General features: G+C 37.3%; 1 protein-coding gene across 1 annotated transcript in view; it reads right to left on the reverse strand.

Moving 5' to 3' along the window:
* LOC140322402 (E3 ubiquitin-protein ligase RNF213-like) overlaps positions 1 to 13,754 on the reverse strand; it is a 133,866-nt gene that overhangs the window by 76,463 nt on the left and 43,649 nt on the right. Inside the window, exons 23-27 of the mRNA XM_072398975.1 lie at positions 8,471 to 9,090; positions 7,075 to 7,240; positions 6,028 to 6,245; positions 4,156 to 4,293; positions 3,394 to 3,549 (exon numbers count right to left, since the gene is read on the reverse strand). Coding sequence (XP_072255076.1) covers positions 3,394 to 3,549; positions 4,156 to 4,293; positions 6,028 to 6,245; positions 7,075 to 7,240; positions 8,471 to 9,090 — 1,298 coding nt within the window. The remainder of the gene's footprint in view (positions 1 to 3,393; positions 3,550 to 4,155; positions 4,294 to 6,027; positions 6,246 to 7,074; positions 7,241 to 8,470; positions 9,091 to 13,754) is intronic.

Raw genomic sequence — 13,754 nt, forward strand, 5'->3', positions numbered from 1 at the left:
GTTTAACTAAAAAACTGACTGTACCTTTGCAGGTCTCCTGTACTAAAAAAGGGACAACATCAGTTATGTTTTCCTGGGATACCTGACGTATGGCCACTACTGCTCCTTATGTGCATGTCCAAGATCAGCCATGTGTCATAAGGGGCTTTGCTTTTGTGTCCAGCAAACATTTGTACATTAATAAATGCTTCAATGTGTCTAGTCATTTAAAGGGACAAAAAGCTTAGGTAAAGTTGACCTAAACTCACAATTTTAACCTGGGATTATGGATGACATAAATCAAAACTATATTGATTGATTTATGTTTTTTTTTAGTTTAAACCTTGTTTTGTTCCCTCCCCGTGAGCTCTCCAGCACCACGGCTGTGAAGAAGAGACTGCTGTGGCTCAAAGAACCACTCCCACTGCTCATGGTCAACAAGTTTAGTGCATTTTTTTCCTGACTGTCATGTTCTCCTCACTCTGAAGCACCACCACTGTCACCCTATTTCAGATGCAAGGAGCGATCAGAGGAGGAGGGTGTCTGCACAGCTACAGAGGTTCTTAGAATAGATGATTCATCAGACAGCAGCTTCAAATCTGAAGGTAAATACAAGTTTTTTTTTTTAATTGGGTCTGATGAGGGGTGATACTTTGCTAGGACAGTGGACTATGAGGATTTGCGTAGTTTGTTAGGTGTCCAAAAATGTCCATCATGTTCAACCAGTAGTAGAAAATTCATATCCCAGATGGAAACCCTACAGACATGTTGATCCAGAAGAAGGCAAAAAAAAAAAACCCTGGTCAAATTGGCTCCAATGGGAAAAAAATGTATTCCTGATCCGGTGAGGCAATCAGATGTTCCCTGGATCAACAGTCTCTGTTGTATTTAATTTAAATATTTATTACCCTGTTAAATTATGTGCTTCTAGAAAAGCGTCCAGCTCCTTTTTTAAAGCATATATAATAAACTTTTTTACTTTATAATATATATTATAAATTTATAGTACTTGCTAAAACTACTTCCTGAGGGAGCCTATTCCACATATTCACAGACCCTACTGTGAAGAAACCCATCCTTATCCGGAGATTAATTTTCTTTTCTTCCAGATGCAAAGAGTACCCCCTTGTCATTTGCAATGATTTTAAAGTGATTAATTGGGAGGAGAGTTCTCTGTTTGGACCATTTATATATTAATACAGTGTGATCATTTCCCCCCCCCCCCCCCCTTGAAATGACTTTCTCTAAGAAGAATAGATTCAGTTCAGCTAATCTCTCCTCATAGCTGAGCTTAGGATAACACTGTGATAATGCTGGGCTGGGAGGATGATGATGAGTATTCTAGGCAGTAAGGAGGATGATGATGATGATACGGGGCTGTAATGAGACTGCAGGAATATGACTTGGTGGTCAGGTGTGGTGACCTGATCTGCATTTTGTGATGGTGGTCCTGATATGTAGCTAACATCTATGAAATCAACACTGACCAATCACAGAAGACAACACACAGGCGGGTGCAAAAGAAGGTCAGGAAAGGGTGGCAAGGTCAACACAGAATAACCACTCCATACATATAATGTTTTTATAAGTTTTTCATGGCTGCAAGCTGATGCAGCCTGCACCACCAGTAGGCCAGGTATTCTAATGCAAGTAAGCGTGTAAGATATGCAATATTAAGTCTGATGTTTGATGAGTTCAGGTCCACCAGAGGAAATTCAGAAATGTTTTCTATGAAATGAATTTTGATTGTGCCAAGGGTTTGCTCTTTGTAGTTGGTGGAAATGTATTTATAGGGACAGCTTTGTCAAAAACACAATCTATCTATCTTTGTGCTATTGCTTACCTCTTTTAGATTTTTGGTAAATAATTGTAAAAGCCTGTAAATTTCTTAGTAAGAAAAACTGATGATGATAGTGTCTCAGCATGTTCAATAAAGAAATACTGCAGTTCTTGGTCACTATCTTTCAGTTCTCTTTTGTAATATTCATTAAATGTCATCATTTAATCAATATTATTTCCCAATACATTTTGAACTGATTGAAATGTTTAACATATACAAATCATTGACCAAAAGATTTAAGACCATCCATATTGTATTTTGCTAAATATCTGATATGCCAGAAAACACAATTTTTTCTAGGATGATTCCATTTACTCTGTAACAATCTGTATTTATGACAGAATCCTTAGCTGGGCAGAACAAATTGTTATCTATTTACTGTATATATTTCAACCCAAAGTTAGCTGTTCAACAGTTCTGTTATTTTGTAGTACATACACATATAGTATACATATACTGTTAACTTATTTTCAAACCACCCACTGGCAAAAAAATAGACATAATATGTATTTTTTATTAAATGATTGGAAGACTGCCTCTTTTCTGGATATGACATTGGTATATAATAATACGCATCTGAGGTCCCTACAGTATAGTTTCCTTACTGTACTTTCTGGTTGCCACCAATATTGGAACTACTTTTCGATCTTTTAACTACCTTCTCTTATATTAAAAGTAATTAATATATTCTTATTTTACTTTGTAATACTGTCATTTCATGTAGATATGTACTAATTTTAAATATACGTGCCAAATATAGGTGTAAGTTTTTCATTTTCCTGTGAAAGCAGCTCTGGTTGAGAAGCCTATTGATTAAAATTGTGTCTAATTTCGTTCCTGCAGAGCATTTGTTTATCCCTCTTATTTAAAATATGTTACACTGAAAGCAAAGTTACAGATTCTGTAATTTTTGCTAAAAGCACTGTTAGTTAACATTTTAACATGTTCATTATGTACCTTTATTTTAACTAAGAAATAAATAATGTTTGTTACTAAATATTTGTTGCTAATTTAAGGTCCCATTTTGTTCTTTTTGTTTCTTTATAAAACATTAACACATTTTAATTCAATGAGGCTATGTTACTTTCTTCATTCAGCATAAAATATCAAAGTCTCTCAAAAATTCCTCTCCAACTCACCTTTACGTCTCTTTGCCTTCATCTAGTGCTCCCAAGTACAGAAAATCACATCAGCTTTTTCAATAAATTTGGTCACTTTTCCCATTCAGAGTCCTATATTAGAACCCTACCACAATCCTTAACACAGGCCTACACATTCTGGGGACAATTTTATAAAACTGCAGTTAATCTACCAGAATGGTTTTAGGATAAAAGGGAAACTAAAACATCCCACAAATGCACCAAAAAAACTCACAAACTCTATGTGAATTTATTCTTTGGGGGGATTTGAAACTAAGAACAAATAGCAAGGGCATCAATCCCTTAGCTGCCTAGACAAATCACTTCCATTCACTTGGACAAAAGTTCACAGATCATAAATATATACACTCAATTTTCGAAAATAAATGTTACATTTGTACAGGCTTCTGAAAACCATAACAAATATGTATTTACCTCTGAAAACTTGTCAACTTCCAGATTGCCTTGTTCTCCTTTGCCTGACATAAGCATAAGTTTGTTGAGTAATTCCTTTAGCTCCTCTAGTGTGTAAGTGCGCTCATTTTCCTCATTCTCCAGTAGAGCTAGCTGCAAAACACTGTCAGGCGTAATCTGCAAAAAATTCATAAAAATAAAAAAAGGATAAAACTTTAATTATCCTGAGGTAAATTGTGTGAAGCGAAAGAAAGTATTTCCTGCCTCTAATACATGAAGGTTTTATGTATTAGTTTTGAACTACATATCACTACCTGATACACTACTTTGGCTTCATTCACAAAAAAGAGTTTTCCTCAGACTGTAAAAAGTAGAAAAATATGTTTTGTTTACGTTAGTTTGGTGTTTTTAGAAAGGTTAGATGACAATTTTATGTCAAGTGTCTGAATATGATGCCGGCCACAAATTAATTGGAGTAAAAAGAACTCTAATTAGAAATCCTATTCACTAACTGGGGCCTAAAGCTGGAGAAGATACACTCATCAGTGAACCTCCAACCTAGCTACTTTAAATATTCCAGCTTCAGCAATATTCCTTCCTTCTGTTTCCCCAGTGACTGGAAACTATACAGTATAAGTGCACGTCTTAGAAAGGATAAGAGCCCCTGTCAAGTTTTACTGCTTATAAGGGCTACAAAAGATAGCTTTCTGTCCTGCGGTCACATCTGATACCATCAAGAACTGGACAGAATTATAAATTATGCCCCTAAATTAGAACAATTACCTTTTTGCCCTTGGGTGCTCTAATGATGTACTTCCCCTTTTTGTTGATAGTCGTTGCCAGGGACAGGGATGACAGTTCCACAGAACCATGGCTCTCTTTTACAGTCTTTAGCCAATCTATATGACGAGCAGAATCTCTCTAAAATTAAAAAAAATGGAACGTATGAGAAAAGTATTAACTGTGAATATGTATGAAAACAAACCAAATAAATAAATGTATATATACTTGCATTAAACTATAAACTAGGCACTGTCAACTCAGGGTATTATGACAGTGTCTGCCAACTTTATATCAAGATATACTAGCTGATCATAACTCCGGCCATCTTCCAACTTAATTAGAATCCTTGCTCCAATGCAAAAGTGGGTCTACTGAGAACATGTGACTTTCCCTATGTGACACTGCTCACTCCTGATAAGGTTAACTTAACACAAATCCCTAAACCATTCCAAAGTGGGGTATAACACTCCTCAAAAAAGCACAGACACTAACAGCTTCAAAAGGATAAAATCCAAGGTTTTTTGGAAGAACAAAAAATACAAGGAACACTACATTTAACCTCCTTAGCGGTAACCCCGAGTGTGACTCGGGGTAAAAAAAAATTGCTGAAAGAATCCTGAGTCACACTTGCGGTAGGTAAACCTAATCGAAGTAATAGTAAATACAGCGCTTACCTGACCTGCCGGCGTCCCGCGCCATTTATTGCCGCAGTCTCTGTGTTCTTTCTTCTTCCTCCGGCTGGCTTCTGCACCAGGGAGTTCCCGGTGACGTTGGTGCGTGTGTACGTCGGGGCGGGAAATTGAAAAACCATTTAGATTGCATTCAATACAAAATAACTGTATTGAATGCAATACATTGGATTTATATGTGTAAAATCAGTACATTGTTTTCAAGTACATTTATTTTACAGTATATATAATAGTATGAGCAAAAAATGTATTTTGTGTATATGTATTAAGCTCTGTCATGCTTCGGGAGTTGGAGCCTCCAGGGAGCGCTATGGCAGAACAGGTGTGAGTCCTGAGAAGGGCCAAGGCGTAGAATCTAAGCAGCAATCAGGTCTTCTCCAGAGCCTCTAGTTGTGAGGATTTTGCACTGCTGGATGCTGTCTGGTTGTGGTCCTTGGGAACACCAGGGTGGGCAGGATGATGCACAGTACTAAATAACCAGGCAGGAGAATTGTCAAGGAAGGCCATGGTCGAGGCAGACAGCAAGCAAAAAAGGTCAGGAACAAGTCAGGGGTCAAGAACCAGAAGTCCAGGAAACAGACACGGGTGACAGGGGGTCACAACAGGCACTGAAGAACACAGAAGACAAAGGAAGTGACAGGAGGCAGAGGTGACACGGGGGTATCGCAGGTTTAGTTCCACTTTTAGTTTAGTCTACACAGACTGTTTCCCCAGCAGTTAACCTAAGCATTTAAAAGCCCATGTTTGAAATTCCTATTCTTTCCAATGGGCCAGTGCACTCCAGAGCGGTTTTTTTTTTTGATGGGCTGCAAGAAAAAGCATCCTCCAGCATTTGGAAAGGGTTAAAACACACATGCTTCCCAAATCACACAAAAAATATATGGGCTTTTATAAGCATTTCAAAAAAAATTCAGTGTAGACTTAAGACCTTAAGTGGGTTATTTAAATTATAGACTTGCATTGTAAAGGAGAGTAATATAGAATAACTACTATGGACCACTGCAAAGCAGAAGCAGCTCCTGTGTTTGCAGAGAGCAAATATGTTTTCCCCTCTGTACACATAAATTAAAATTATGCACCAACATAATTTTAATTGCAGCAAACCCAACCTATTTTATTGTAAATAAAAAGTTAATTAGTTTATACTTTTGTTATTATAATAAAATATACTAGATTTGCTTACCAGCTTTTCTGGAAGTTTTGGGTCACTTTTTAAGGCTTTCCATAATTTCTCAAGGCAATCCATAAAGTTGTTAAATCCAAAATGAGGCTTCAGATCATAGAGTAATGGTGAATACCCCAGCACTGCATCATGGAAGCAGGCAACACGGTCTACATCCATATCATTTTCTCCCGCAGAAATGGAGGCCAGGTCCACAAACACTTTCAGCTCATTGACATCTAAATATTAAATGATAAATCATGAAAGGATTAAATAGATATGTTAACTTCATTTAACAAATGTATGAATGTGCAATAATAATTGAAAAACCCAATTGAAATGAAACTGTTTTCCTTCATAATCCTGTTTTGTATGTTACAACTTTTATCTGATCTTTTGTTCTTGAAATGCCCCGTTATCTCAAGTACACTGGGAAGTGCAGTCAAACACTGCTACTTAGTTGACTGCAGTCATATTCAGCCACAAGAAGCGTTTTTAATGGACACAGGCACCTCTGGAACAAGGGTCAGGTCTCTTAACTGGTACCAAAGGATTGTATAAAAAAGATCCACAAAACGTATGTGATATATAATTCTGAATGTAGGTTCCATCTTCTGTCCTCCCATATCTGGAGTTGCAGTTTCCACATTTGTTTGGTAATCAAGTGGATGTGTTACCTGTTCAAGTGTTTGCATGATTTTTTTGGTTAACTTTGTCAATGGATTTATTAGGATGTTACTTGTGTGGTGATATAATGGAGGATTCTATTATATTACAGACCACTGTATGATGTTTCTCCTGGGAAACCAATATGTGAAACATGTAGAGGAACATTTTGCATTTGAACTGTGGAATTTCATGTGGGTTTTCTTCATCTACTTTTAGGAAAATGAGATGATATTTTGCCTGCCTAAAAATAAATAAAGGTTCAAGGTTTCACAAACTTTCAAGCACCACTGTATATTGATTAATTTAGCACTTTAAAAGACCAGAGTATCTTTAGTGATTTTTGGACGTTTCTAGAGATTAGTCACTCTTGATTTTTAGGTTTTAAACACATAGACATACCTTTTAATGCTTCTTGAACCCAGAAGAAAAACTCTTTTCTTTTTAAAACCTCCTTAAGACATGCAATGTGATCTTCATTAATTTCCGAAAGCAATTTTTTGGTTTTGACAACTTCATCACTAATACAAGATAAAGGCTCATGCTTATAGTTCTCAAAATTATCTGCCTGCAAGACAAGCAAGTGATTAACATAATGAAGGGAATATTTATCTAATCATTACATGTCAAATGTTTAAAAATTCTAGCAGTTTAAGTAATCTACCAGCTTCCTATTTGTTTTTAGGATTATTATATTACAATTTATAAACCAGCTAAGTGCTGAGTTGAAGTGAGCTGTCACTACTGCTACTCCAACCTACTTGGAGTTGGCAGTTTTTGGTGCAAAGTTTGCACTGTTTACGCAAAGGGTGGGGACCTTAATTATTTCAATCAGAGCCTCAGTCATTGTTTAAATTGATGGAGTAGGACTGAAAGAGGAAGAGGTAGCACTTTAAGCCAATAATAGTAGGTTTTACAGCCTTTGATGATGCTTTCATCTAACACAAGAACTTTTGCTGCTTAGAGAGGAGAGAAGGGGAGGGGGGCACAGCATTATCTCGTTACTCCTTTACTAATCTTATTTCTGGACTAGGTAATTGACCAAGCTATAAAGCTTGTTCATAAAAGTGAATTAAGGGACCTGACTCCGCTGTACAGTAAGGGTTGCAGCAGAAAATCAGCTGATCCACAGCTCATTTACAGCATGCCATTATTTTTTTTATTTTATATAGATATATTATTTCACTTGGGAGATCCAACAGCCACTAATTTAAGTCACAACACCTTTTAATGCCTAAAGCAGACCTATATTTACATATGTAATATTATGTAAAAGGATAGAAAATGTGTTTTTTTAATATATATATAGATATAGATATATATATATTTTTAGAAGGTCCCTTCCCTTTCCATGGATTTTACCATGGATGGCTGTGGGCTCCTCCTTCTGCGCATGCCCATGACACATGTGCAAGATCCCACATATGTCATCGGGGGCCTTGCTCCAGGGTATAAAAAAGTACTCAAGCGCACTGTGTATCCGTGGGATGTTATGAAATGTGCTATGAAGAGACCATATTTGACAATATGTTCACTTTAATCTAAGTAATTTTGTATCTAGCCAATGCAGCCCTAACTACAAGTATTTTTAAACCATGATCATCATGGGCTTTAAGACTACGTCAAATTCAGGCTCTAAAATTAGCCCCTTATTGTTAAAAGTTCAGATTTAGTAGTTTGTAAACCCACTATTAGGTCCAACATTTACCACTACACACACAAACACAACCCACTAAATTACAGTTAATAACAATAAACAACATATTGGTATATACAAAAAAGAACAAGTCTTACTTACAAATTGCAACAGGGTTTCCAAAGTTTGAAAGTCTCCATTTAGCTTCAAAAGTTTTTTTACATCATAGATGACCTTTACTGAACAAAAAGCTACATTAAGTTGGTGGTACTGTTCTATTTGCCTCACACGATCAGAGATCCATTTCCCTGTATTTAGGACTCCCATGGGCAGCAAGATTTTAAGCTCCTTTTCCAGTTTTTGGTAATTGTTTTTGAAATCTGCTAAAAACTCATCCACAACATCAAACGTCACTTTTCCCGATTCAAGATCATTATAAATCTCTTTACACTTTTCAAAGCATGGATTGAAGAGTTCATTAATTATTCTATCAACTGTGAACTCCAAATCATTTTCATCTTCACTCTGATCAGGCGATTCTTTATGTGAGCTTTCAGCAAGAGCCTTGGCTTGTGTCTCCCAACAAGTGATGAAGATGTGGCTATTCCTAAAATTGTTTAGGTGTTCAGCCATGGACAGCGCAGGGGCACTGAGGTTATAATATGACACATCAAGTCTGGTAAACTTGTCAGAGGAATTAAGGGTCTTTACTGGTAAAATATCAATTAGCTTCTGTTCTCCTATGTCTTGTGAGTGTTTTGAGATGATTTCAGAAACATTTACTTAAATAAAAGAAAAAAAAAACATAACAACAGTTGTGTATAATGCACAATTAAGACAAATAATAAGACAAATAACTTCATTAGGGACATGCGATTATAATACACCTTTTGTTACAAGTAAGTTGAAGGCAATAAATGTTGTAAATGCTTGTGACCAGGTACAGTATAAACATAAAAAATTGACAACTTGCTACGGACTTGTTCTTGTGGTAGTTCACTAAAACACAAAACAACGAAATGCAGATCAACTGTACATGTCAATGACTTGATGTCAAAAGATTTTCAAGGCAATATCAAAAAATGCCAAAACCTGCCAACACTAGACCATAGGATAATAGACTATTTGAAAAGGTGGAAAGAAGCAATGGAACCGCTGCTCGTTTGATCACACAAAACGTGTGCAAAACGTGTGTAGAAATCAGGTGTTTTGAGGAAGACAAAGGCATTACACCAATGATTTTAAGAGTCCAATTTATTTCATTATAAATATCCAAAGTAGGAACTAGTAGAAATATTTGGGTGTTTATTAAGCCTTCCTTGCATCAGAGCTTGACCAGATGTATTGAGAGGTAATTGATTGATATTGATAATTTTAATTATTTGGATATCCAATAGAAAATTATTTGCTCAGGTGTCATCTAAAATTCTAGGTTCCCTTTAACCTTCCTATATACCTAGCTTACTGTTACTATCCATGATGTTAACTGGTCGGTTTTGACCCATTTCTTTAATCAGCCATAAAAATATCTTCAAAACAATTATTTTTCATCCAATTTGTTTCTTACCTCTTGGTTACCTTGTTAGGCTTTCTTATCCATGAAAAGATTAAAAGATTGGTTTTAATATTTTTGGTGTGACCCCCTTGGCTTTTCTTTGATCGCATAACTCTCGATTTTAATAAAAAATAAATGGTAAAATGAACCTCAAAAGAACTATATAAGTAAATAAAAGGTTGTTATGTTACCAGACTATTACTGAGGGGTATTAAAACACATCTCCTAATTATTTGTTTTTTATTTCTTTTTATGTTATTATTATTAACTATAGTAAGATCTATGGTGTTACGGGTCAGTTTTGACCCATATATATTTATTTCAACAAAAGGCAAAAAAAACGTTTTTTTTCTTTCAAAAATAGAAAAGCATAACAAGTAATAATACAAAATGTAGATTTGCAAGTTTAAAAAAACAACCAATCAAGCATATCACACTAATAGAAATTCTTTGTGCAAGAACATGCATGTTGTGTGTGTTTAGATGCATGTGTGGCAAAAAGTGAAACTCAGGGCTGGCTGAGGATGCTGACGCTAATGCTCTTTGTGTTGTTAATGACGTGGACGGAGTGCTTGGCGAGCTCTGCAGCTGTCTGACAAAGGCTGTAGTGACTGGGTCTCGGGGAACCCGTCAATGTGCGCCTTGACAAGGGAATTTCCTAGCTCCTCAAGAAACATTCTCTGCTTGTTTTTTCCAACCCAGTTGGATGTGGGTCCACAACACAAACGCATCATACGCAGACACATCTAAGATGTTATATAACACAACCATTGTCCATCTGCTGGTCATTCGCTGACAAATGTAGCTGGCAGTCAGCTTGTTCAGGTTGTCCACTCCTTTGTTTTTATTGTAATTCAGGATAAGTATGGGCTATTTGTCATTTTTTGATGACACAGCTGCATCTTTGTGAAAAGTGGATATAAGTATAAGTGTTTCCTCCTGAGAAGTCGAAGGTCATAGCTGGTAAAAAAAAAAAACTGTCACGCGTGATATTGTGACCCCGCAGTCATATTAAGGACCACACGTTTTCCTTGGTTTTTCTCTGGGATGCCACTTGCAGGTTTGCCTGTAAAAATCTGTAGATTCCACGCATAGCTTGTTTTGCATAACAGGCTGCCCAGGTTTAATTTCGTATTTGCCTGGCTTACTGGGCATTTATTGCCGGAAGGGGCATTTTCCACGGAAAGGGACAAAACGTTCATCTACTGAGGCCCAGGGAGCCGCACTGTGGAAGGAGCCGCACTCATCTGTGCCCAACATCCCTGATGGGAGCAAGCTTGTCAGCTTTTGCTCTAGTATCTCTGTTGTCAAATCTGAGAACTCTTGAGATCATTCGAAAGGTCGGAAGTGACATTGTTGACCGGAAAATTGTTCTGCCTGATGACGCATCCCAGAGACTATGACTGGCCTCATTATAGAATCTGTACACTCCAGCAAGAAGAAGAACACCAATATTAGTATCCAGGCATTCCTCAACAATGTCATTCCACATGTCCCCATGGACTTTTGTTCCTTCAAGGTTTATCATAGAAATTATGACTTTTTTATTGACAATGTCACTTAATCTAGTCACAGCAAACCTCGTGATCCCAGGGGTCATTTTTTTGACATTTTCAGCAGCTTGTCATGTATGTCAGGAGGTACTGAACTCCATCAGATGTTACTTTTAAATTTGAATGTTTCAGCAGGAATGGAAACAGTTTCAGCAGTGGTGGCCTCCTCATTAGACTCATCAGATGTGTCTGTGAATTCTGGTTAACACTCTACTTCATCTTCCATCTCAGAAACCTGTTTATTCGTATCCCTATGCTGGTCTGCATCCTCTGTCTCATTTTCATCCAAGATATAATCCATAATTTTACTTTTTGTATATCTTCTATGCATTTTTGCAATATACAAAAAGGAGATGTGTGCTTTGCAAGTAACAAGACTAACTGAATAGTTCCTTCTATGTCTGGAATGCCTGTTTGTTTTGTCTGTTTTGCTACAGATAAAAAGCCTGAGGGATAAGCCCTGAATATAGGAGGGGGAAGGAGAGGGCTGGCAGTCGGATTTTAGTGTGTGTATGATTTCAGTTTTGGCACTAATTATTGTTATATAATCTTATATTATAACCGGGTTGAAACTGACCATAAACAACACAAAGGTCATAACTTTCACCACAGCATTTTATAATTTAGTGAAATTGATTATTATTGTTTATGTAGAGGATCCTGACAAAGTAAAAAAAAGAACCTTGATGCAATTAACAAATTTATGTGGTACATTTAAAAAATGAAAACAGGTCATAAATGTAATTATGTTACATAAATCTAAGTATATAGGAAGGTTACAAAACATCCATCATTAGAAATTTTGGAAAGTTAAAGTGAAGTGAAAATACATTTATAATTACCAATACAGGCTATAACAGTAATCATGAGATTTACTGAATTCCCCTGTGGTAAACAGAGAGACAAAAAAGAACCATTCCAGCTTTAGGTGAAAAGCAGAAACTACAGTAGTAAGTCCTGAGCCTCAACACCAGTTTGTCTCTGTGCAAGACCAAAAATTGTTCTCTGAAACGTTAGGTCAAAAGGCCAGACATTTACCTCACAGATATGATAGCTACAAGGAAAACAGCTTTGTGGGCGAGAGTGTAGACAAGAATGTATCTAACAGGGTTAAACAGCAGTTTCTAAAATGCAAAGAGAAGCAAATTCATATTGCACAGAGATTTTGGGGTAAGCAGAGGGGGTACATGTAAAAATACTTCCCAGGTTCTAATCAAGGATTGAGAGGTCAATGGTCTTTCACACAGAAAGGGGAAGAATTCTGACCCATAATAGTCCTGAGAGCGAAACACTGTTCCAGACCCAAAAGCAAGAAGAACAAGACTCATTCCACAGAACAACTCTCAGGGTGGAAGCCCCAAGACATCAAAGTATGTTGTCCACATCCTATAAAAGCCTTGCACGAAGACTTCCTAGCTTTGTAGGAATCACAAACTTAGAAGTGCCCCTTTGTCTCAGGACGTGGACTTCAAACAACCCTGTCCAATTTGTTGTTGAACCTTAAATCCAGGAACTCCACACTTAGCATCCCCCAACTATTGCACAGGTACTGGAACACATCTGGGTAAAGAGACCACTTCTATGGGTCAAGCACCGCCAAATGTCTACGTTTGCAATGTACATAGCTAACAAGGCTGTAATATGCAGTTCAGGACAGAATCCAATCTAACACTCTTGCCACAGTGCGACTTCTGGTTCCTTCCTGATGTAAGTCACCATCATGGTGTTGTCCAACTAAAACAGATAGGAAGATCTACAGAAGGATGGTTCAATATGGCAGAGATGGTGAAATCACAGTGCTATTCTGTTTGATGGAAGATGGGACATATAATCCACTGGACTGAGGGTGACCGGATTCCTCTCCAGCAAAATAGGCTGGCAGGAAAGAAGCACTTGTTTGACTGAGAGTCAGATTCCTGAGCCTGAACTAATCAGGGACAACCTAGTAACCCAAATGAAAGCGTGCCCTTTGAACGCCTACATGTGCAGGCCTTTTAAGGTCTAAATGTCTGAAAACTGCAGAAAGGGACAGGCGATAAATGCGCAGCTCTGCATAGGAAGCAGGGACACCCAGCACACCCCAGACTGAATGAACTCCTATGCGCCTGCACAGGGGTTAGGTCATTCCAACCCAACCAATCAAGATGGCAGAAGACGGAAACCAGGAAGAGAAGGAAGAATTTGGCGGAAGGAAAAAGATGTGACAGGACAGTGACAGGTGAGAGCAATTTAAAAAATGCTATCAGGCAGATGAGTGGATTTTATTTCAGAAGGGACATTGCCTATCACTTCTTCCAAAAAAATGACCTGCCTGGTCACAAATTTTTTAAATTTGGGG

This window comes from Pyxicephalus adspersus, chromosome 2 (assembly GCF_032062135.1).
Source record: "Pyxicephalus adspersus chromosome 2, UCB_Pads_2.0, whole genome shotgun sequence".
NCBI lineage: Eukaryota > Metazoa > Chordata > Amphibia > Anura > Pyxicephalidae > Pyxicephalus > Pyxicephalus adspersus.